General features: G+C 37.2%; 2 protein-coding genes and 1 long non-coding RNA gene across 3 annotated transcripts; 1 reads left to right on the plus strand and 2 right to left on the minus strand.

The window, feature by feature from the left end:
* Positions 1-798: 798 nt before the first annotated feature.
* LOC118344660 lies at positions 799-1,571 on the plus strand. The gene is made up of 2 exons (XR_004798439.1): positions 799-1,194; positions 1,305-1,571. It is a non-coding gene; the product is annotated as an uncharacterized LOC118344660 (long non-coding RNA).
* A 4,290-nt stretch (positions 1,572-5,861) lies between these two features.
* LOC118344659 lies at positions 5,862-13,280 on the minus strand. Its single transcript, XM_035685751.1, has 2 exons — positions 13,065-13,280; positions 5,862-6,625 (listed from the first exon to the last, which is right to left on the minus strand). The coding sequence occupies exons 1-2, from the start codon at positions 13,224-13,226 to the stop codon at positions 6,080-6,082; spliced, it is 708 nt and encodes a 235-aa protein (XP_035541644.1). The 5' UTR covers positions 13,227-13,280; the 3' UTR covers positions 5,862-6,079.
* A 2,026-nt stretch (positions 13,281-15,306) lies between these two features.
* Positions 15,307-22,707, minus strand: LOC109010667. Its single transcript, XM_018991564.2, has 2 exons — positions 22,462-22,707; positions 15,307-16,027 (listed from the first exon to the last, which is right to left on the minus strand). Exons 1-2 carry the CDS (start codon positions 22,702-22,704, stop codon positions 15,482-15,484), a joined length of 789 nt encoding a protein of 262 aa, XP_018847109.2. The 5' UTR covers positions 22,705-22,707; the 3' UTR covers positions 15,307-15,481.
* Between the last annotated feature and the right edge of the window lie 1,799 nt (positions 22,708-24,506).

Genomic DNA, 24,506 nt, shown 5'->3' on the forward strand with positions numbered 1-24,506 from the left:
AGGATACAGTGCATTCAGTATTGTGGGTCTCATGAATTCACCATAAAATTATGAAAAGGTCAACCAGATGCATGTGATCAATTGTGTGTGTGTGTGGATATATATCAGCTTTATTGTATGGTCATGGTAATAATATTGCTATCACTTGTGCCAAATGATTTTAAAAATATTACTGAAATCCTTACGCACATGGGGTAAATCAAATAAAGCTGCTACAAACATCATCAGTGATGATCATAATATAAAATATATATGTGTGTGTGTGTGTGTGTGTGTGTGTGTGCAGATCTTACAGTACAGTACTGGTATACATTGCTGAATCGTTCAACCCAGCAAGCTGCCTGCCCAGTACTACGAAATATCCGAAACCGTATATATTTACTCTTTGATCTCATGTTAAGAAGCGCGCTTTGAATTAGGTTCAAGCCTCATGAAGAACTATATAGCTTTAATTCAAGCTGAAAGGAACATGCAGCTCTGAAAAATTTCGCATATAATTATGATCTGCATGATTTACAATGAGATCATCAGCGTACTTGTTGGGTTGATAGGCAGTTAAAAAAGGCCGGATGCATGTCCTTTGGAGATTTTTATCCCGTGAAGAACTGTTACAAGTAGATATATAGGACATGTACCGCGGGTCATTATATGCGCCTCTTACCATTCTCTGGACATGGTTTCCTTTTTTTCCTCTTATAAATAGAGGCCTTTGGCACTCTTTACTTTGCCATCCTCCACTCTCTCTCTCTCTCTCTCTCTCTCTCTCTCTCTCTCTCTCTCTCTCTCCCAATTCCTCTCTCTCAGACTAATAAGAGGGGAGGATTAAGAGGAGGCAAGTTGTGATGTTGTTGACAGAAGATAGAGAGCACAGATGATGATATGCGCAATATGCATGGTTTTTGCATCTCACTCCTTTGTGCTCTCTATGCTTCTGTCATCACCTTAATTCAGCCCCTCATCCCACTGATCCCATCTTTGATCACTCCTTTAATCAACTGCAGCATTACTTTGATTATATATATTATTTTCTTCCTCTTGAACATTGTTTTTGTCAATTATATATGACAGTTTTCGAAGCTGTACTAATATATATATGTTAGTGTTATGTATTTTTCCAGTTCGAATCAAGGAAGAGGCCAGAGAATTAGGCACTATTATTGAAGTGATCAGTAAGGTAATTGCCAATGATGATAGGTATGATTTGGGATCGATCATGTCTATTCCTAATTTGGCTAACATTTCTTAATAAAAAAACGAATTAAGAAGATGAAGTATGCATGACAGCATTATCATTCTGTGCTCAGATATTAAGATGTGATTCCTAAAGGGGAGGCACAACTTGCTTTGTGGGAGATAAGGAAAATGCACAAGGAAAGGAAGCTCCAAAGACAAAAGACATATGGGTCTAGCTGACACAGCCAAATTAAGTGGGCCTCACATTCAGGATCCACCTGGAATTACAATTCTGCAGGTTGCAAATTTGCTGGAAAGTGTCATGTGCCTAATATGTATGAATAAGTTACATATATACCTTTATTCAAAACATGGCAATCTGATCTTGAATCGCCAAATAGCCCAAAATTGTTGAATCAGAATCCGATGATATAGACCCTAGCTAGATGCATGATCATTATGTGATCCTTTAACTTTTATAGAAATTTTTTCTGAGTTCCTAGAAATTATTGATTCCTTCTGACCCATGCATGATGATCTGTTGTAGATAAAAAGCTAAAAGAACATGGTGGACCACCTGATCATAAAAATGGAATATTTATGCATGTTTCTTATGACAGATCATCAGAAAAATATATATAATCTGTTGCATGGAAAAGCTTTCCCTTCTGTTATATGTCATGTTTGGAAGGCATGTATTTTCATTTTTCCTTACTGTTGACTGGTCAAATTCCAACTGCAAGTATCTTACTAGGCCGGATGATCTTCAATTAGCATCCTTTTCCGTTTGGAATTTGAGAGAGAGATTATGACCGCGGCCCTTCACACACACACACACGACACACATGTATTTATGTTGAGTCACATATAGTCGAGCTAGCATTAAGAACTGCAGCTAGCATAATGCATCTAGCTAGGACAGCTGACTAGCTAGCTAAGGTCATGATCTAGGGCATGCATAAATGGAATGTGCTTGGATATATTATACCTAATCCACACACCACTTTGATCAGAACTAACCAAAAAACAAAAACTATCTAAAATTTTCTAGGATTGGTGACAAAATGTTTAGCAAAGAAAGAATATTGTTAGGGTTCGAAAAATTAGTCATAACTTTGCCATATGTCCACCACTTTACGTTCGTCACTGATTGGTTATCAAGTGATAATTTTTCTAAATAAATTAACAGGATTGAGATCATGGAATTACCATTAATTTGATATGTGGGTATCACTACAAGAATTGTTATGGAACTTTTTTTTTAATTTTTTTTTTTACTTGGATCAGATCAAACTCCAAGAATCACTATAGTAATTTAACCTAATCAAAGTGATGGGAGGAATAGTGTAATAAAAAATATAGAGTCGTGTTAGCGTGCCGCCCAGCTTTGACCGCTAGGCGTGCCTACTAGCACAAAGTTTCTTTTTTATTTTTATCTTTTTATCTTTTTTACATTTTTTTAATATATTTTAATATTTTTAAAAAAATATAACAATAGACTAAAAATTACTTTCTTAATCATTAAATAAAAAAATTAAATACATGAACAATCAAAATGAAAAGGCAAATTCAGGCAGTATATATACTAGCATTTTCTAAAAGAGCAATGCTAGGTACAGTCCCCACTTGGGGACTGCATGTGCAGGCCTAGGCTATTTTAACTTTAAAATTTTGTAAAGTTACAAAATTATCCCTCCTAAAATAATGTTTTCTCTTATTTAAGCATGTGCCTGCACATGCAGTCCCCACTTCAGGACTGCAAATAGAATTTCTCTTTCTAAAAATATATATTCTATTTGCATGGGGTCAGGGTGTACCTCTGGTTAGTCATCAAAAGAAAAACCCAACTACTGTTCCCACATCAGAGTTAGAACTCAACCAACTTAATTTGGTAGTTTGAGCTCAAATATCTCCACTTTTAAGTGGTGCTATAGTACTACTCGAAGCAGAAGTTCAAATATTCTCCTTACTGTGGCTGGTGGGAGCAGAACTCACCAAATTTGGCCATAATGCTCCAATCAATCACATCTTTGGGCTAAGGTGACCAGTGACCACCTCATCTTTCAAGGGAAAGAAAAGCCAAGTTAAGAGAGTGCCTGTATATGAGGATCTGAATCAGATGATGTTAAGTTGTCAGATTGTACGTTGACTATGCTAAAATACCTTGAGGTGACAAATCAGCATAAAGGTGGCAAGAAATTATGATCTTTTCTTGATTGGGACAATTTTAGACACGTTTCGATATTTTATCCATAACTTTGATTACGAATATCAGAATGGCGCATATGACTCCAATTTGTAAAGCTCTTTTTGGCGCACACGTCGTGGGCACCCAGCTACACTCAGTGTGCATCAATTTCAAGGCCAAATTTCTACTATTTTTTCCTCTGCATTCTTATTTTTAGTTAGTTTTTACCTTCATGGTAATATTTCATTTAATGTTTAGGAAGTGATTCTAAACTCGATTTGGGCCTGATTTTTTGCAGATTACTTTTTTTTATTACGTATTTAATTTTGGTATAATTATTGAGATTTTTCTATTTTTGATAAAATTCTGATACGGTCAATTTTCAGTTATTACAACCCAGCTTGTGGGTTGACGGAACCATTACTAAATTTTGATAATTTTAAATTGAACATCAGAGGCATTTCTCTATATTTTTGGGCGATTTTCTTGTTTGATTTCCTGTGAATTATCTATTGAAACTAACTTGCAGAAAAATCACTATTTTGTCCGGCATCATCATGCATGCGATCAATCTTAGTTCCATTTATTATCCACCATAAAAATCAAGTCTCCTATGATCATTCTAGTCTAGGATATTGCAGTCTTGCAGCTAAACTCACGAACCTTTCATCCAAAACTAGCCAAAGAAAGAAAGCACTCTTAACGCAGGAGTATGACGTTTGAGGGTATTAATTTACTTTTGATCTTGACTTCTGATCAGAAATTACCCAACTGATTATCACGAACTCATCAGTTGGAGCAAAGCAAAGTTCCATACATATGATTTTTTTCGAAAGAGGGGATTGCGCTGATGAAAATATATCTGCATAGACTTTGCTCTTTTTGGCTGGTGGCTGACATGTTTTATGGCCCTCCATGTTGTGCATACTTTTTCCTTTTTTTTTTCTCTGCTACGTACGTACATGCACCATTCTTCCTCTTCCTCTTCCTCTTCCTCTTCCTCTTCCTTTTCCTTTTCCTTTTCCTTTTCCTTTTAATCAATGATCTTTTTGGGAGTATTTGACAATAGCACAAAAGTCATAATGGTATGGATAACCTGGCCAGGCCCTTGTTGGACATATAGATATTGGTTCCACTGCAGAGTTGAGTAGTTTATTGGATTTGATAATTCTATATTTGTTTAGATAATGAAAATAATATTCAGATGAATATATGGTTCCATAAGTAAATTTTAATAAAAATTTCTAAATCAAAGAAAAATGGAAGCAATTCATAGTGTAACTCTTAACATTCATGTGTTTGACAGCAAAATTGCCCATTAATTAGGTTTCCTTAGTCCTCGTTCACTTTTACAAAACTTTTCATCTAATCTCATCTCTTATCATCTAATCATTATAATTTTCTCAAATTTTTACATAAAATATAGTAAATAATTCAACTTTTTCAAATCTAAAAATAAAAATAATATTAAGAAAATATATTCTAATAATATTTTATTTAATTTTCAATTTTTATCTCAACTCATTTCATCTGCGATCAACCATTTAATTAGCTAGCCATATGGGCAAGGGAAATTAGCTTAATATATCCTTAGCCAATTGCAACAACATTTATGCTAATAAAAAAACTCTGGTGCCAAGGATGGATGACAATTCATAGAATGTGGACCTCTGCAAATTGCCATGGAGTACTAAATCCATCAGGCTTTGAACAGAAATCCCATTATTGATGGCAGAAGTTGTTGAGCACCATGCATCTTGGCGCTTATCCTTGGAACTTGGCAGCTTGGTGGCACATTAATTGTAAATGATGGTCCCTCTCTGCATATAATGACTGTTCCCACTTCTCATCACCTGAATACTTTCTGTGGAGAAATCCCATTATTGATGGTAGAGATTGTTGAGCACATCTTGGCACTCACATCCTTTGGATTTTTGGTGGGACACTACTAATTGGGTGATCTGCTCAATTTGAATCAGAGTTCAATGCATGACTACTGCTATATGACTGGTCCCTCAATATTAATGCAATATATAAGTGAACATTCCGACCACCAATACATTGGTTGGCACATTCGTTGCATTAATATGAAAATGGATTAGGTTTTCCATTTTGAAAAATGTTATATATATACTATATCTTCATCTCATGACTCATATCCTACTGATATAATGATATGACAATATTAGAGAAATGATATTTGTAGTGCGCAAACACCGCACATTCATATTAAAAAAAAAAAAAAACAAAGTAAGTATTTAATATAAGATCTATATGAAAAAATTAATTTTTTAATAGTAGACCTACTTTTTTTTTCAAAAAAAGTGTGTGGCGCTTATAAAACCTATGACTGTATCTAGCATTACTCATGACATTATCTATCAACTATTGGATTTGCTATTTCAAAAAATAAGAGTACATCATCCACGTGGCATAATTTGATTTAGAAAATTTTAAATTTTACAAATCAAATTATATCATCCAGTTGGCGTTTTGTTAATGAAATTACAAGCCTGCATATATACATAACAAGAGTTCCCGATCTGAAGTTTTCAAATACATTTTCTAACCAAAAGAATCACACACACAGACATATCTCCATAAATAATTCTACAACCATACATGATACATTAATAGCTATCTTAAATTCTAACAAACATTTACTAATTACAACATTGGGTAGTTTTCAACAGAGTTAATTTAGGTTGATCAACCATCTTATTCCACAACGTTGCTGCTACTGTCTTGTTTCATTGACTGCAAATGAAGATGGCGTGTAAAACTGGTAGTAGTGTCCAAGAAATACAGAAGAACTGACATTAGGCAACAACAAGCAAACATGGGAATTGGCCCAAAAATCCAGAGGAAGAGAGGGAATGACAAGTAGTATGCTCGCAATCCGAGGGACCAAAAGTAGCTTCCTCGATTCAAGTTTCTTGCTACATACTCAATGGCCTGACTATTGTTTTTTAAATTAGACACAGTGGACAATAAGCTTACATGGGCGTAGTATCTAATGGATTCCACATTGAAAAGGAAGGCAAGAAGGTAACAAAGCAAGATGCAAAGGTACTTGATTGAAGAGATCAAGGAAGTCTGATTGCCATAAACCAGTTTTGAAGATATGTTGCTAGGATCTGATGTGCTACTGACAAAAACACCGATTAGTGAACTTAGAGTAATTGCTGCTGTTGCTAATAGTGTAGATGCCATTATGTTGTTGAGAATTGTTTGAACTGCCAAAACACCATTCTTCAAGGGGTCCTGAAAAGAATGTATTGGAGTTACTTCTCAAAACTAAAGGACTAATACTTAAAAGAGTAATGCTACATACAGCCGTGGAGTATCCAAGCGACATATAGTCACATTGAAAAAACAGTGTGGTCTACTATTAAAAAATTAATTTCTTTCATGTGGATCCGTATTTATTCATTTTTTTCAAAGTGATTGTACGTCGTTTGCGCACTCACGATTGCAACTATTATTTCTCATACTTAAATGCTAACATCCATTCTAAAACAAAAGTTATCTAGAATGCTTCTTTTAAGTAGGTTGACGTTATCTATAATACTATGCACTTGCTAATGTCAGCTTTCAGAAAAGTAATATTGGAATGAAATATCTAAATCATTGGATTGAAATTGAAAGAGTTTTATGTGAGCCAAAGTGATTTTTACAGCAAATTATTCTCCAAGAACACACCTGCACTCATAATTATCAAACCTCTAGTAGATTGCAGGTAAATTCATCTTTATCATCAACAGAGAACACACAGCTTGCACTCATGAAGTAGGGAACATTTTCTCATGATTCTGTTTGACTCCTTAAAAATTTCAGCATATGATATTAATCATCTGCACATCTCCTTTTATTCTCGATCATTGTTTCAATTAGATGCAATGAATTATGAATTGCCCATAAACTGTCATGAATGACAAAATTTGATAATTATCTTAAGAAATGCAAGTTAAGATAAATTCCTTTTCTAACATCTAGGATTAGCATCCAAGATCAATTTTCTTTTTTCATTCTAGGATTTCCATTCAACTATGGTTGGTAAAATCAACTGAACATTAATTTAGCCCCGTGAAAATCCATTAAGGCCTCATCTAAAATCTTCTTTTATTGCAAAGGAAACTCTTACATCAGATTGGTCATAATGAGTTTCCCTACCTTTATTATTTATTTCCTTTCTCCTATAGAAATCCCAACTGGCTCCCATTCCAGCAAGCAAGGCGTAAAGTTTACATGTTGTTTCTTCTTTATCTACAACAATTACAATTGGCTTCCAACACCAATATATGAAACTACTAGGCACTATCTTTGGTGGTTTATTAGTGCTTTTCTTTCCTCCCTGGGAGACTGATCATAAGTCTTACACCAATAATATCAACAGTAATTCAAAAGTTGTTTCTTCTATTGTGCCCTATCTATATACCCAACATCATTTATTAGGACATATTCAGCAATTTCTTCTAAATGGTCTCTGTTTCACAAGAACAATACTGATGAGCACCATTCCTACGATTTCAAGCCAAACATAAATAACTCTATCCCCAAACAGAGAAACCATCATTTTTTAATCATACTGCACACTTCAAAAAAACCCAAAGATCTACTCCCTTTAATAGTTGCATATACCAAATTGCAAATGGGTATTGTTATTTGCTTTTGTTGTTTTGTTTTGGTTTTTGTATGGCTAGAGTTTGAAAATACGAAAGAATGGCGCATGATGATGGGTGGTTTGGATGCTCATTCATGAATTAAATAGTAAATAAAGCATATGAAACAAGATGTGATTTGGCATAAAAGCTTATATCCACGGGCAATTGGGGGCAAACCTACTATGTCTAATGCTTTGTATAGTCTCTCATGGCCTCACATATCTCTCAATACACTGGAGAAAGTTTTGGGTTTTGAGAGAGGGTGAAGAAGACACATTTCCTCTAGAGAGAGAGGATCTTATAGGCCTCCATGCATAAAGGAGATTTGCCTAAAATCTATAGAGATCCTCTCCTTAATTTAACCGAGCTTTATTTTCTTCGTTAGAGTAGTTGATTTTGACATCCTTTATGTCACTTTCACCTTTTTCTTGGCTGAATCAACTTCCCTTTGTTTTGTCTCTTCCTTCACTAGCTAGTGGTAATTTTTTCCAGTGGGTTGAGCCTAGTTCATTTCATACGCAACAAATGTCTTCGATTCTTAAGGTCAACTTACCCAACAAGAAGATCTTAAGAATCTTCAAGTTAATAATAATAGATATGGTCTATGAAAGTTTTAGAAAGATAAATTTTGGGAACTTGTTCCTGGTTATTCGCTGTTATGTGATGCAACGAAGATCTTCGAGGGAGAACCTCGAGGAGACATGTAAATCCTAGTAAGGGCCTCTGAGGATGTGCCTCTAGGACGCTTGTTTGTGTGAGCGTATATACGCCAACCGAGCGCACTGATGGTCGTGTGTGATTGTTTATTGTTAGCGAACATCGTAAAAGGCACGTATTTTTGTATTTGAGATTGTTTTTTTTTTTTTTTGGGGTCAAGTGGACGTTGTGCCTTCTTGAAACGATTTCGCATGGGTGTTGTTATTTTGGCATTAAGGTTAGAGTTTGTTTGTTGTAACCAACACTTAAGTAGGCAGGGGGCTCGTCGACTCATTTCTAGAGGTAACCCACACGAAGCGATTCAGGAGCCCGGAAGCTCGTTCTCGATAGTAACCTACTAGTGGCAGTTATGGCGAGAGTGTTAGCCTTGATCGCATGCATGTTGCTAACATTTCTTGCTGAGGTAGCGAGAGTGTTGCTCGACTGCTTTGCTGAAGTGCGAGTGTTAGCCCTAACCGCGTGCACATCGCTAACAATCGACTTTGTAAGTGGGCAGAAGGATTGTTGGACTGCACTGCTATAATAGAAGGATTGCTTAACCACGTTGCTGAGGTGCTAGTGTTAGCCCCGATTGAATGCGAGTTGCTAACACTTGACTTTGTCAGTGGGGGGAGGATTGATTGACTGCTCTATTGTGGCAGGAGGCATACTCAACCGTGTTCTATGGTGCAAGGTCTGAGTGCTTGAGTTCAGAAGCGCTAGCTATTCTGAGAAGCTTTCTCCAAAAACCAAATTGGTTAATATAAGTAATCCAAATCACAAGTTTGAAACTTGCAAACCTGAGCTATTTTGTTGGAGTGTGACGAGGGCTTGAGGTGCTCAGATGAGGCTTGAGGGCAACCTTGCTTTGGTAATAATGAAAATCTAGTGCGCCTGAGTGAGTGCTCTAGGGCAATCTATTTTGGTGAAAATAGGGTGATGAAGTGCCCAAGCATGGCTCAAGGGCAACCCCTTAGCTAGTGCTCCAAGCCAACCCTTGTTGCTCAAAAGAGCTTTGTAACTCAGGAAGAGCATTGGTTTTTAGGAAAATTTTATTGCTCGGAGAGTTCCCCTATTGAGCAAGAAGAGTGTTATGGGTTCGGGCGAGTGTTGTTCTGCATGTACCTCTGCTTTGTCGAAGATAAGGAGCTTATGTGCGCGAGTGGCACTCGAGAGCGCCTCCACAGTTGATTCTCTAGGTTAGGAGGTTGGTTCCTACCTTTTTTGTCTGAACTTACTTTTGGTCAATGCTAGCGAGCAAAGTGTGTTCCTGCTTATTCATCCATTTGGATTCTTATAAAATTTTGAGGAGTTTTGTGGGAAAAACCTCCAAAACCAAATTTGTTGGTACAAAGAAATTTAAATAGTAAGGTCTGAGAAGCAAACCAGGGTCATTTAGTCGCTACTTTAAGAGATTGTTCTCCACTAAGTATTTTTTCTTAGTGGAGATTGTTCACCATCAAATGATTTTTGTTGTGATTTTGCACCACTTGTGTTCTTGGGTCGAGCCTCATTACTCACTCACGATTCTTGTCTCTCAGGGCAAGCATCATTTCTCGCCTCAGAATAATGTTGCTTAGAACTGGCTGGTGCTCGCCTTGCCTAACGCTCGAGGTGAGCATCATTACTCCCTTAAGCTTTATTGCGCAAGCGGGCTAAGTGCCCGTCTTGCTTGAGCATCATTGCTCACTCGTGATGTGGACGAGCCGAGTGCTCACCACACCTTTTGCTTGGGGCGAGATCAATTACTAGCTTTGTGAGTTGCTCGAGGGCAAGTTTCATGTCTGCCCCTACAGTGGTGTGCATGGACATGCAGTGCACATCACTTGAAACTACAAATCACAAACAAACAGAGATTGATGAGGGACGTATCTTCGTGGTTGTTTTAGTGCACTTTCCTTTCTAATTTGGAACTCTATTCATTCTCTCTTCGTCTCATTCTTTCACCTACTGAAACTCCCAGGTAATAAGATTCATGTCAATTGTTCCAATAGAGTTATCAAAGATGCTGCCAGCGATCATTGTAGCAACCATACAACTTTTTTGTTAATAGAAACAGGAGCACCTTGCACATTGATAAAGCCATTCCTCATGCCACAACCAGCCCTTTAGACGCAGATCCACCACCGTAAAATGCTGCCAAATTGAGACTCCTCAACCCAACATGGTGGGAGCTCATCATCCTCGGTGATGCTTCACAATGTTGCCTCTTGGTTTCTGTTCCGGTGGCTTGTTGGTGGTTAAGCTCACAGTATCGATGGATGCTTAAGTGTGGGCTGCTTCAATGTGGTGCAATGGACATGTATGGTGCTTCTTATGTGGGGTGTTGCGATTTGAGGTGGTGGCGAGGTGCCCTGTCATCGTTTGTCAGCTAGGCATTGTTGGCATGCTTCCACAACGGGCGAGCAAAAGTTTGCTTTTCGTCGCACGTACAGGGCACAGGTGTGAGCTTCATGCTCACCCTCTTGAATTTCTATAGAGGCAGACTCCTTGCCCGCCACTCTTGGTATGGTGGGCGAGATCTCACCCACCATGAATGCTCATGCGATCTCGCCTGGCGACTAGTTCTGTGTTCACTATTGGCAGCCAAACGACGATTTAAATGATTGTCTAGTTAATAACGGCGAGATCATTACTCGCCATGGGAGTGGCGAGCTACGGTTGGCATGCTCAGTGCTTGCCCACTGTTTTCCTTGGGTGGTGTGCTCCTCGCATGCCAAGGGGAGTCCCTTGTGGTTGGCGGGCTACACTCCCGCCAGCCTTGCTTCGTCACTAATGTGGTGGTCAATAAACATGGCAGGCTACGAGCTCGCCATGGTGGCGACAGAAATTGCTAATTTCTGGGTCTTTCACAGTGATCCCTGCGCCTGCAAAATCCTTACGCGGCCACCTCCATGAGCGCAACTAGTGGGTGGTTTACCTGCTAGTTTTCAATGTGATGTGGCTCTACCATTGGCAATAAACCATCATCGATGCTCTTTGGTGTCTCTTGCTACAGACCCATGACTGCCAATGTCCCTACGCCACAGCTGGCGAGCGCTCAGTTGGCAGGCAATTTACCCACCAACTTTTGTCGCCCGTATATGTGCATGACACTTGGTCACGCCATGCATAAATTTCATTACTTTCTTCTCTTCCTTTTTTTTTTTTTTTTGAACAATGACTACCCTAATAAAAGAAATACTAGAGGAAAGGGAAAGGGGCATAAGAGATAAACTTATCTGCTTTTCTAAAGGAGGTCTTGTGAGCTAGATGATCGATCTCATAGATGGCTCCAAACTGTTATTGGTTTTCTTGTATGGTCAGAGTTCAATAATACGAATGAACAGCCCACGACGATGGGTCGTTCGGATGTTCATTCATGAAATAAACGTTAAACAAAGTATATGAAACAAGAGATAGACACAGAGATTTAAGTGGTTCGGTAAAAAAACCTACGTCCACGGATTGTTTGGGGGCAAATCTATTATACTTGATGATTTGTATAGTCTTTCATGACCTCATGTATCTCTCGATAAAGTAGAAAAATTTTGAGTTTTGTGGGAGGTTGAAAAAGATGCATTCATTCTGGAGAGAGAATATCTTAGGGGCCTTTTTGCGTAGAGGAGATACGCCTAAAATCAATCAAGATCCTCCCTTTTTATCCAGGTTTCTTTCTCCTTTGAAGTGATTGATTCCTACCTGATTTATGTTGCTTTCACATTTTTCCTGTTGAATCAACTTCCTTTTGCTTTGTCTTAATTTCCTTCGCTATTGTTAATTGTTTTGGAGTTGGCCTAGCCTAGCTAGTTCATTTCATACCCAACGGTTATTCCTTGAAAAGAATTATACTTTCTTACATAGCCTCACACCATGTACATCCATTTAAAAATATGTCATTTTACTTTTTTATCCACGAAATGAAAATGATTTTAGACATGTTTATAAGTAAAATAGGATAAAAAAGTAAAATGACATGTTTTTAAGTGGGTGTACAGAATGTGACTTATGTGTATCACTGCTCTTTTATGTATTCATGTTTTATTTCGTTCATGTATCTAAATAGGTCCAAACTGGCCGGCGTACATACATGCATGAGTAGTGGCATTAAGATCATCACAACCTTTCAAGTAACACTCTCAAACAATCTTTTTGGGTCATCAAATATTCTATAATCATCTTGAATAGTTTCTAGTGCATGCTACAAGTATTGTACCAAAACACTTACAAAAACCTTTACAATCGATCCACAAACAATACGTTGAATTCACACATGCAATATATAGGTATTCTCATGCCGCAACATCCCACTAATTAAATTACTTGCAAGAACAAGAACAGAGAGAGAGAGAGAGAGACTTAACAGCCATCATGGAAGAGACCCATAGGCGGCGAATCTCAGCATTAAGACCAATAACGGTTCGTCTGGGAAAGCGGATGATGGTGAAGAGAAACCAGAGGTGGTATACTCCAAAAACCAAGAGACCCAATGGTACCAGCACATAGTCCAATCGTTCCTCTTTCATTCTCTCTCTCTCTCTCTCTCTCTCTCAACTCCTTCTCATGTGCAGAGGATAAGAACGAAGAGAGAAGGATCATGAAGTCTCCTTATTTCATTTTCAGATCGACGTAGTCTTTTTTTAATCATTGCATGCGATAATAATATTTTTCTAAATGCTATATATGATCCTGCTGTTTACAGCTTAGATATTGCAATAAACAAATCTAGTCAACGGGCCTTGCTTGATCTGCACGGAAGTAATTCCCTGTCCACGGGGTCTACTGTCGGGGTCATTCATGATGTTTGACCAACAAGTAAGTCGTGCACACTTGATTTTCTTCATGGAACTCATGTTGTTGATAGTACAATGGGAAAAAACAAAACGTTCCAAACGAAGGTAATTTCATCAAAGTGCAGTTGCATGTGGTGTGTGGGCTCTTCCAGTACTTTTACTGTTTTACTCAGTCATTTTGCCAATCTTTCTAACTAATATCCATTTGATCAGTTGCCCATTTTTGCATATTTTCATTCATTAGTGTTCAACGGATTTTTTTTTTTTCTTCTCCTGAACAAGATACAAATTTTAAATTAAAAATTATGTTAAAAATTATATATAAATAATATTTAAACTTTATAATATTTTTATTCAACTTTTTATTTTTCATTTTTCAAAACCTCATAAAACATCATAACTCAAATCATTTCATTACTATTCACAAACCATTTTATTATTATTCACAAACCGTTTTACCAATCATTCTAGTATCCATTTGAGTTACCCATTTTTTTCTTCTTTTCATTCATTATGTTCAAAGGGTTTTTTTTTTTCTTTTCCTGAATAATGATACAATTCTCAAAACAAAATTAATATTAAAATATTATATATATCCGTGATTTCAAATTTTTGACTTTCTTAGTTTGTGGTTGAGTGTTTTGGTTTTTGATATCTGGGTTTTAGTCTTTATGCTTATTTGTAATCCTCAGGTTTGTGGTTATAACCATAGTTTTCCTCCGCCAAAAGTAAATGCTATCAATAAAATTGGAGTTCCCTTAGTCCTCGTTCACTTTTACAAAACTTTTCATCTAATCTCATCTCTTATCATCTAATCATTATAATTTTCCTAAATTTTTACATAAAATATAGTAAATAATTCAACTTTTTCAAATCTAAAAATAAAAATAATATTAAGAAAATATATTCTAATAATATTTTATTTAATTTTCAATTTTTATCTCAACTCATTTCATCTGCGATCAACCGTTTAATTAGCTAGCCATATGGGCAAGGGAAATTAGCTTAATATATCCTTAGCCAATTGCAACAACATTTATGCTAATAAAAAAACTCTGGTGCCAAGGATGGATGACAATTCATAGAATGTGGACCTCTGCAAATTGCCATGGAGTACTAAATCCATCAGGCTTTGAACAGAAATCCCATTATTGATGGCAGAAGTTGTTGAGCAGATCTTGGCGCTTATCCTTGGAACTTGGCAGCGTGGTGGCACATTAATTGTAAATGATGGTCCCTCTCTGCATATAATGACTGTTCCCACTTCTCATCACCTGAATACTTTCTGCGGAGAAATCCCATTATTGATGGTAGAGATTGTTGAGCACATCTTGGCACTCACATCCTTTGGATTTTTGGTGGGACATTACTAATTGGGTGATCTGCTCAAAATGTTATATATATATACTAAATCTTCATCTCATGCCTCATATCCTACTAATATGATGATATGACAATATTAGAGAAATGATATTTATAGTGCGCAAACACTGTACATTCATATTAAAAAAAATAATGAGTATATAATATAGGACCTATATGAAAAAAATTAATTTTTTAATAATAGACCCACTTTTTTTTTTTAAAAAAAGTGTGTGGCGCTTATAGAACTTATGACTGTATCTAGCATTACTCATGACATTATCTATCAACTATTGGATTTGCTATTTCAAAAAATAAGAGTATTTCATCCACGTGGCATAATTTGATTTAAAAAATAAATTTTAAATTTTACAAATCAAATTATATCATCCAGTATGCGTTTTGTTAATGAAATTACAAGCCTGCATATATACATAACAAGAGTTCCTGATCTGAAGTTTTCAAATACATTTTCTAACCAAAAGAATCACACACACAGACATATCTCCATAAATAATTCTACAACCATACATGATACATTAATAGCTATCTTAAATTCTAACAACATTTACTAATTACAACATTGGGTAGTTTTCAACAGAGTTAATTTAGGTTGATCAACCATCTTATTCCACAACGTTGCTGCTACTGTCTTGTTTCATTGACTGCAAATGAAGATGGCGTGTAAAACTGGTAGTAGTGTCCAAGAAATACAGAAGAACTAACATTAGGCAACAAGAAGCAAACATGGGAATTGGCCCAAAAATCCAGAGGAAGAGAGGGAATGACAAGTAGTATGCTCGCAATCCGAGGGACCAAAAGTAGCTTCCTCGATTCAAGTTTCTTGCTACATACTCAATGGCCTGACTATTGTTTTTTAAATTAGACACAGTGGACAATAAGCTTACATGGGCGTAGTATCTAATGGATTCCACATTGAAGAGGAAGGCAAGAAGGTAACAAAGCAAGATGCAAAGGTACTTGATTGAAGAGATCAAGGAAGTCTGATTGCCATAAACCAGTTTTGAAGATATGTTGCTAGGATCTGATGTGCTACAGACAAAAACACCGATTAGTGAACTTAGAGCAATTGCTGCTGTTGCTAATAATGTAGATGCCATTATGTTGTTGCGAATTGTTTGAACTGCCAAAGCACCATTCTTCAAGGGGTCCTGAAAAGAATGTATTGGAGTTACTTCTTGAAACTAAAGGACTAATACTTAAAAGAGTAATGTTACATACAGCCATGGAGTGTTCAAGTGCCATATAGTCACATTGAAAAAACAGTGTGGTCTACTATTAAAAAATTAATTTCTTTCATGTGGATCCGTATTTATTCATTTTTTTCAAAGTGACTGTACGTCGCTTGCGCACTCACGATTGCAACTATCATTTCTCATACTTAAATGCTAACATCCATTCTAAAACAGAAGTTATCTAGAATACTTCTTTTAAGTAGGTTGAAGTTATCTATAATACTATGCACTTGCTAATGTCAGCTTTCAGAAAAGTAATATTGGAATGAAATATCTAAATCATTGGATTGAAATTGAAAGAGTTTTATGTGAGCCAAAGTGATTTTTACTGCAAATTATTCATCCAAGAACACACCTGCACTCATAATTATCAAACCTCTAGTAGATTGCAGGTAAATTCATCTTTATCATCAACAGAGAACACGCAGCTTGCACTCATGAAGTAGGGAACATTTTCTCATGATTCTGTATGACTCCTTAAAAATTTCAGCATATGATATTAATCATCTGCACATCTCCTTTTATTCTCGATCATTGTTTCAATTAGATGCAATGAATTATGAATTGCCCATAAACTGTCATGAATGACTAAATTTGATAATTATCTTAAGAAATGCAAGTTAAGATAAATTCCTTTTCTAACATCTAGGATTAGCATCCAAGATCAATTTTCTTTTTTCATTCTAGGATTTCCATTCAACTATGGTTGGTAAAATCAACTGAACATTAATTTAGCCCCGTGATATTCCATTAAGGCCTCATCTAAAATCTTCTTTTATTGCAAAGGAAACTCTTACATCAGATTGATCATAATGAGTTTCCCTACCTTTATTATTTATTTACTTTCTCCTATAGAAATCCCAACTGGCTTCCATTCCAGCAAGCAAGGCGTAAAGTTTACATGTTGTTTCTTCTTTATCTACAACAATTACAATTGGCTTCCAACACCAGTATATGAAACTACTAGGCACTATCTTTGGTGGTTTATTAGTGCTTTTCTCTCCTCCCTGGGAGACTGATCATAAGTCTTACACCAATAATATCAATAGTAATTCAAAAGTTGTTTCTTCTATTGTGCCCTGTCTATATACCCAATATCATTTATTAGGACATATTCAACAATTTCTTCTAAATGGTCTCTGTTTCACAAGAACAATACTGATGAGCACCATTCCTACGATTTCAAGCCAAACATAAATAACTCTATCCCCAAACAGAGAAACCATCATTTTTTAATCGTACTGCACACTTCAAAAAAACCCAAAGATCTACTCCCTTTAATAGTTGCATATACCAAATTGCAAATGGGTATTGTTGTTTGCTTTTGTTTTTTTTCTTTTTGTATGGCTAGAGTTTGAAAATACGAATGAATGGCGCATGATGATGGGTGGTTTGGATGCTCATTCATGAAATAAATAGTAAATAAAGCATATGAAACAAGATGTGATTTGGCATAAAAGCTTATATCCACGGGCAATTGGGGGCAAATCTACTATGTCTGATGCTTTGTATAGTCTCTCATGACCTCACATATCTCTCAATACACTGGAGAAAGTTTTGGATTTTGAGAGAGGGTGAAGAAGACACCTTTCCTCTAGAGAGAGAGGATCTTATGGGCCTCCATGCGTAAAGGAGATTTGCCTAAAATCTATAGAGATCCTCTTCTTAATTTAACCGAGCTTTATTTTCTTCTTTAGAGTTGTTGATTTTGACCTCCTTTATGTCACTTTCACCTTTTTCTTGGCTGAATCAACTTCCCTTTGTTTTGTCTCTTCCTTCACTAGCTAGTGGTAATTTTTTCCAGTGGGTTGAGCCTAGTTCAATTTATATCCAATAAATGTCTTCGATTCTTAAGGTTAACTTACCCAACAAGAAGATCTTAAGAATCTTCAAGTTAATAATAATAGAGATGGTCTATGAAAGTTTTAGAAAGATAAATTTTGAGAACTTGTTCCTGGTTATTCGCTGTTATGTGATACAACGAAGATCTTCGAGGGCGAACCTCGAGGAGACATGTAAATCCTGGTAAGGGCCTCTGAGGATGTGCCTCTAGGACGCTTGTTTGTGTGAGCGTATATACGCCAATCGAGCGCACTGATGGTCGTGTCTGATTGTTTATTGTTAGTGAACATCGTAAAAGGCACGTATTTTTGTATTTGAGATCGTTTTTTTTTTTTTTGGGCGCAAGTGGACGTTGTGCCTTCTTGAAACGATTTCGCGTGGGTGTTGTTATTTTGGCATTAAGGTTAGAGTTTGTTTGTTGTAACCAACACTTAAGTGGTCAGGGGGCTCGTCGACTCATTTCTAGAGGTAACCCACACGAAGCGGTTCCGGAGCCCGGAAGCTCGTTCTCGATAGTAACCTACTAGTGGCAGTTATGGCGAGAGTGTTAGCCTTGATCGCATGCATGTTGCTAACATTTCTTGCTGAGGTAGCGAGAGTGTTGCTCGACTGCTTTGCTGAAGTGCGAGTGTTAGCCCTGACAACGTGCACATTGCTAACAATCGACTTTGTAAGTGGGCAGAAGGATTGTTGGACTGCACTGCTATAATAGAAGGATTGCTTAACCACGTTGCTGAGGTGCTAGTGTTAGCCCCGATTGAATGCGAGTTGCTAACACTTGACTTTGTCAGTGGGGGGAGGATTGATTGACTGCTCTATTGTGGCAGGAGGCATACTCAACCGTGTTCTATGGTGCAAGGTCTGAGTGCTTGAGTTCAGAAGCGCTAGCTATTCTGAGAAGCTTTCTCCAAAAACCAAATTGGTTAATATAAGTAATCCAAATCACAAGTTTGAAACTTGCAAAACTGAGCTATTTTGTTGGAGTGTGACGAGGGCTTGAGGTGCTCAGATGAGGCTTGAGGGCAACCTTGCTTTGGTAATAATGAAAATCTAGTGCGCCTGAGTGAGTGCTCTAGGGCAATCTATTTTGGTGAAAATAGGGTGATGAAGTGCCCAAGCATGGCTCAAGGGCAACCCCTTAGCTAGTGCTCCAAGCCAACCCTTGTTGCTCAAAAGAGCTTTGTAACTCAGGAAGAGCATTGGTTTTTAGGAAAATTTTATTGCTCGGAGAGTTCCCCTATTGAGCAAGAAGAGTGTTATGGGTTCGGGCGAGTGTTGTTCTGCATGTACCTCTGCTTTGTCGAAGATAAGGAGCTTATGTGCGCGAGTGGCACTCGAGAGCGCCTCCACAGTTGATTCTCTAGGTTAGGAGGTTGGTTCCTACCTTTTTTGTCTGAACTTACTTTTGGTCAATGCTAGCGAGCAAAGTGTGTTCCTGCTTATTCATCCATTTGGATTCTTATAAAATTTTGAGGAGTTTTGTGGGAAAAACCTCCAAAACCAAATTTGTTGGTACAAAGAAATTTAAATAGTAAGGTCTGAGAAGCAAACCAGGGTCATTTAGTCGCTACTTTAAGAGATTGTTCTCCACTAAGTATTTTTTCTTAGTGGAGATTGTTCACCATCAAATGATTTTTGTTGTGATTTTGCACCACTTGTGTTCTTGGGTCGAGCCTCATTACTCACTCACGATTCTTGTCTCTCAGGGCAAGCATCATTTCTCGCCTCAGAATAATGTTGCTTAGAACTGGCTGGTGCTCGCCTTGCCTAACGCTCGAGGTGAGCATCATTACTCCCTTAAGCTTTATTGCGCAAGCGGGCTAAGTGCCCGTCTTGCTTGAGCATCATTGCTCACTCGTGATGTGGACGAGCCGAGTGCTCACCACACCTTTTGCTTGGGGCGAGATCAATTACTAGCTTTGTGAGTTGCTCGAGGGCAAGTTTCATGTCTGCCCCTACAGTGGTGTGCATGGACATGCAGTGCACATCACTTGAAACTACAAATCACAAACAAACAGAGATTGATGAGGGACGTATCTTCGTGGTTGTTTTAGTGCACTTTCCTTTCTAATTTGGAACTCTATTCATTCTCTCTTCGTCTCATTCTTTCACCTACTGAAACTCCCAGGTAATAAGATTCATGTCAATTGTTCCAATAGAGTTATCAAAGATGCTGCCAGCGATCATTGTAGCAACCATACAACTTTTTTGTTAATAGAAACAGGAGCACCTTGCACATTGATAAAGCCATTCCTCATGCCACAACCAGCCCTTTAGACGCAGATCCACCACCGTAAAATGTTGCCAAATTGAGACTCCTCAACCCAACATGGTGGGAGCTCATCATCCTCGGTGATGCTTCACAATGTTGCCTCTTGGTTTCTGTTCCGGTGGCTTGTTGGTGGTTAAGCTCACAATATCGATGGATGCTTAAGTGTGGGCTGCTTCAATGTGGTGCAATGGACATGTATGGTGCTTCTTATGTGGGGTGTTGCGATTTGAGGTGGTGGCGAGGTGCCCTGTCATCGTTTGTCAGCTAGGCATTGTTGGCATGCTTCCACAACGGGCGAGCAAAAGTTTGCTTTTCGTCGCACGTACAGGGCACAGGTGTGAGCTTCATGCTCACCCTCTTGAATTTCTATAGAGGCAGACTCCTTGCCCGCCACTCTTGGTATGGTGGGCGAGATCTCACCCACCATGAATGCTCATGCGATCTCGCCTGGCGACTAGTTCTGTGTTCACTATTGGCAGCCAAACGACGATTTAAATGATTGTCTAGTTAATAACGGCGAGATCATTACTCGCCATGGGAGTGGCGAGCTACGGTTGGCATGCTCAGTGCTTGCCCACTGTTTTCCTTGGGTGGTGTGCTCCTTGCATGCCAAGGGAAGTCCCTTGTGGTTGGCGGGCTACACTCCCGCCAGCCTTGCTTCGTCACTAATGTGGTGGTCAATAAACATGGCAGGCTACGAGCTCGCCATGGTGGCGACAGAAATTGCTAATTTCTGGGTCTTTCACAGTGATCCCTGCGCCTGCAAAATCCTTACGCGGCCACCTCCATGAGCGCAACTAGTGGGTGGTTTACCTGCTAGTTTTCAATGTGATGTGGCTCTACCATTGGCAATAAACCATCATCGATGCTCTTTGGTGTCTCTTGCTACAGACCCATGACTGCCAATGTCCCTACGCCACAGCTGGCGAGCGCTCAGTTGGCAGGCAATTTACCCACCAACTTTTGTCGCCCGTATATGTGCATGACACTTGGTCATGCCATGCATAAATTTCATTACTTTCTTCTCTTCCTTTTTTCTTTTTTTTTGAACAATGACTACCCTAATAAAAGAAATACTAGAGGAAAGGGAAAGGGGCATAAGAGATAAACTTATCTGCTTTTCTAAAGGAGGTCTTGTGAGCTAGATGATCGATCTCATAGATGGCTCCAAACTGTTATTGGTTTTCTTGTATGGTCAGAGTTCAATAATACGAATGAACAGCCCACGACGATGGGTCGTTCGGATGTTCATTCATGAAATAAACGTTAAACAAAGTATATGAAACAAGAGATAGACACAGAGATTTAAGTGGTTCGGTAAAAAAACCTACGTCCACGGATTGTTTGGGGGCAAATCTATTATACTTGATGATTTGTATAGTCTTTCATGACCTCATGTATCTCTCGATAAAGTAGAAAAATTTTGAGTTTTGTGGGAGGTTGAAAAAGATGCATTCATTCTGGAGAGAGAATATCTTAGGGGCCTTTTTGCGTAGAGGAGATACGCCTAAAATCAATCAAGATCCTCCCTTTTTATCCAGGTTTCTTTCTCCTTTGAAGTGATTGATTCCTACCTGATTTATGTTGCTTTCACATTTTTCCTGTTGAATCAACTTCCTTTTGCTTTGTCTTAATTTCCTTCGCTATTGTTAATTGTTTTGGAGTTGGCCTAGCCTAGCTAGTTCATTTCATACCCAACGGTTATTCCTTGAAAAGAATTATACTTTCTTACATAGCCTCACACCATGTACATCCATTTAAAAATATGTCATTTTACTTTTTTATCCACGAAATGAAAATGATTTTAGACATGTTTATAAGTAAAATAGGATAAAAAAGTAAAATGACATGTTTTTAAGTGGGTGTACAGAATGTGACTTATGTGTATCACTGCTCTTTTATGTATTCATGTTTTATTTCGTTCATGTATCTAAATAGGTCCAAACTGGCCGGCGTACATACATGCATGAGTAGTGGCATTAAGATCATCACAACCTTTCAAGTAACACTCTCAAACAATCTTTTTGGGTCATCAAATATTCTATAATCATCTTGAATAGTTTCTAGTGCATGCTACAAGTATTGTACCAAAACACTTACAAAAACCTTTACAATCGATCCACAAACAATACGTTGAATTCACACATGCAATATATAGGTATTCTCATGCCGCAACATCCCACTAATTAAATTACTTGCAAGAACAAGAACAGATAGAGAGAGAGAGAGACTTAACAGCCATCATGGAAGAGACCCATAGGCGGCGAATCTCAGCATTAAGACCAATAACGGTTCGTCTGGGAAAGCGGATGATGGTGAAGAGAAACCAGAGGTGGTATACTCCAAAAACCAAGAGACCCAATGGTACCAGCACATAGTCCAATCGTTCCTCTTTCATTCTCTCCCTCGCTCTCTCTCTCTCTCTCTCTCTCAACTCCTTCTCATGTGCAGAGGATAAGAACGAAGAGAGAAGGATCATGAAGTCTCCTTATTTCATTTTCAGATCGACGTAGTCTTTTTTTAATCAATGCATGCGATAATAATATCTTTCTAATGCTATATATGATCCTGCTGTTTACAGCTTAGATATTGCAATAAACAAAATCTAGTCAACGGGCCTTGCTTGATCTGCACGGAAGTAATTCCCTGTCCATGGGGTCTACTGTCGGGGTCATTCATGATGTTTGACCAACAAGTAAGTCGTGCACACTGGATTTTCTTCATGGAACTGATGTTGTTGATAGTACAATGGGAAAAAACAAAACATTCCAAACGAAGGTAATTTCATCAAAGTGCAGTTGCATGTGGTGTGTGGGCTCTTCCAGTACTTTTACTGTTTTACTCAGTCATTTTGCCAATCTTTCTAACTAATATCCATTTGATCAGTTGCCCTTTTTGCATATTTTCATTCATTAGTGTTCAACGGATTTTCTTTTTTTTCTTCTCCTGAACGAGATACAAATTTTAAAATAAAAATTATGTTAAAAAATTATATATAAATAATATTTAAACTATATAATATTTTTATTCAACTTTTTTTTTTTTCTTTTTTAAAACCTCATAAAACATCATAACTCAAATCATTTCATCACTGTTCACAAACTATTTTATTATTATTCACAAACCGTTTTACCAATCATTCTAGTATCCATTTGAGTTACCCATTTTTTCTTCTTTTCATTCATTATGTTCAAAGGGTTTTTTTTTTTCTTTTCCTGAACAATGATACAAATCTCAAAACAAAAATAATAGTAAAAAATTATATATATCCGTGATTTGAAAATTTTGACTTTCTTAGTTTGTGGTTGGGTGTTTTGGTTTTTGATATCTGGGTTTTAGTCTTTATGCTTATTTGTAATCCTCAGGTGTGTGGTTGTAACCATAGTTTTCTTCTGTAAAAAATAAAATCTATCAATAAAATTAGAGTACCGTCCTCTTCTTTAAAAAATTTAAAAAAAAATGACGATTGGAGACCGTGACCATTTGTGTAGCATTGTGCTTCAGTATTTTGGGCTGACCATTAATGGAAACCACTTCCTCCCTCTTCTGTTTATTTCACTAACATAGAAGGATAATTAGCATCAAGAGATCTTAGATGCTGGCGGCCGAAAACACACACATTGAAGTACCTTCAATCAAGCCCATAATCGTGTTTATGGGCCGTACATATACCCATATAAATTATAAAATTCCCTCACCCATGTTTATTTTTTTTTTGTCAAAACCAAAACCAATTTAACTTATGAGAAATATTGTGTTCTGTATGGTCGACCACCAAAACACAACCAAATTCAAGTGTCAACAGTCTCACACATAATTACAACTAACACCTAGATATTTAAGCAATTGTTCCAGAAAAGCTCCTCTCATTATCAGAAGCTACAAGATCAAATACATGAGCGAAGCACTTCACAGAATGAGAATTGAGAACGTCTCCAATCTGTACAGACTCGGTAGAAAACAAGAAGCAAGAAGTTTATCCAAGGCCACGTTTAAAGAGTGAGATGAGATGTTTATGAATAATAGTAAAATAATTTGAACTACTATGTTTTATAGAGTTTTGAAAAATAAAAGAGAAAAAATTGAATAAAAATATTATAAAGTTAAAAAATAAAAATGAGATTTGAAAAAGTTAAATTGTTTTTTCGTATTTTATTTAAAAATTTGGAATAATTATAATAATTAATTATTGATTAGATGAAAAATTTAAAAATTTAAAATTAAAAAGTGTTTTGTATTTGTGATGTATAAATATTGAGATGAAATGAGATAAGATGAATT

This window comes from Juglans regia, chromosome 15 (genome assembly GCF_001411555.2).
Source record: "Juglans regia cultivar Chandler chromosome 15, Walnut 2.0, whole genome shotgun sequence".
NCBI lineage: Eukaryota > Viridiplantae > Streptophyta > Magnoliopsida > Fagales > Juglandaceae > Juglans > Juglans regia.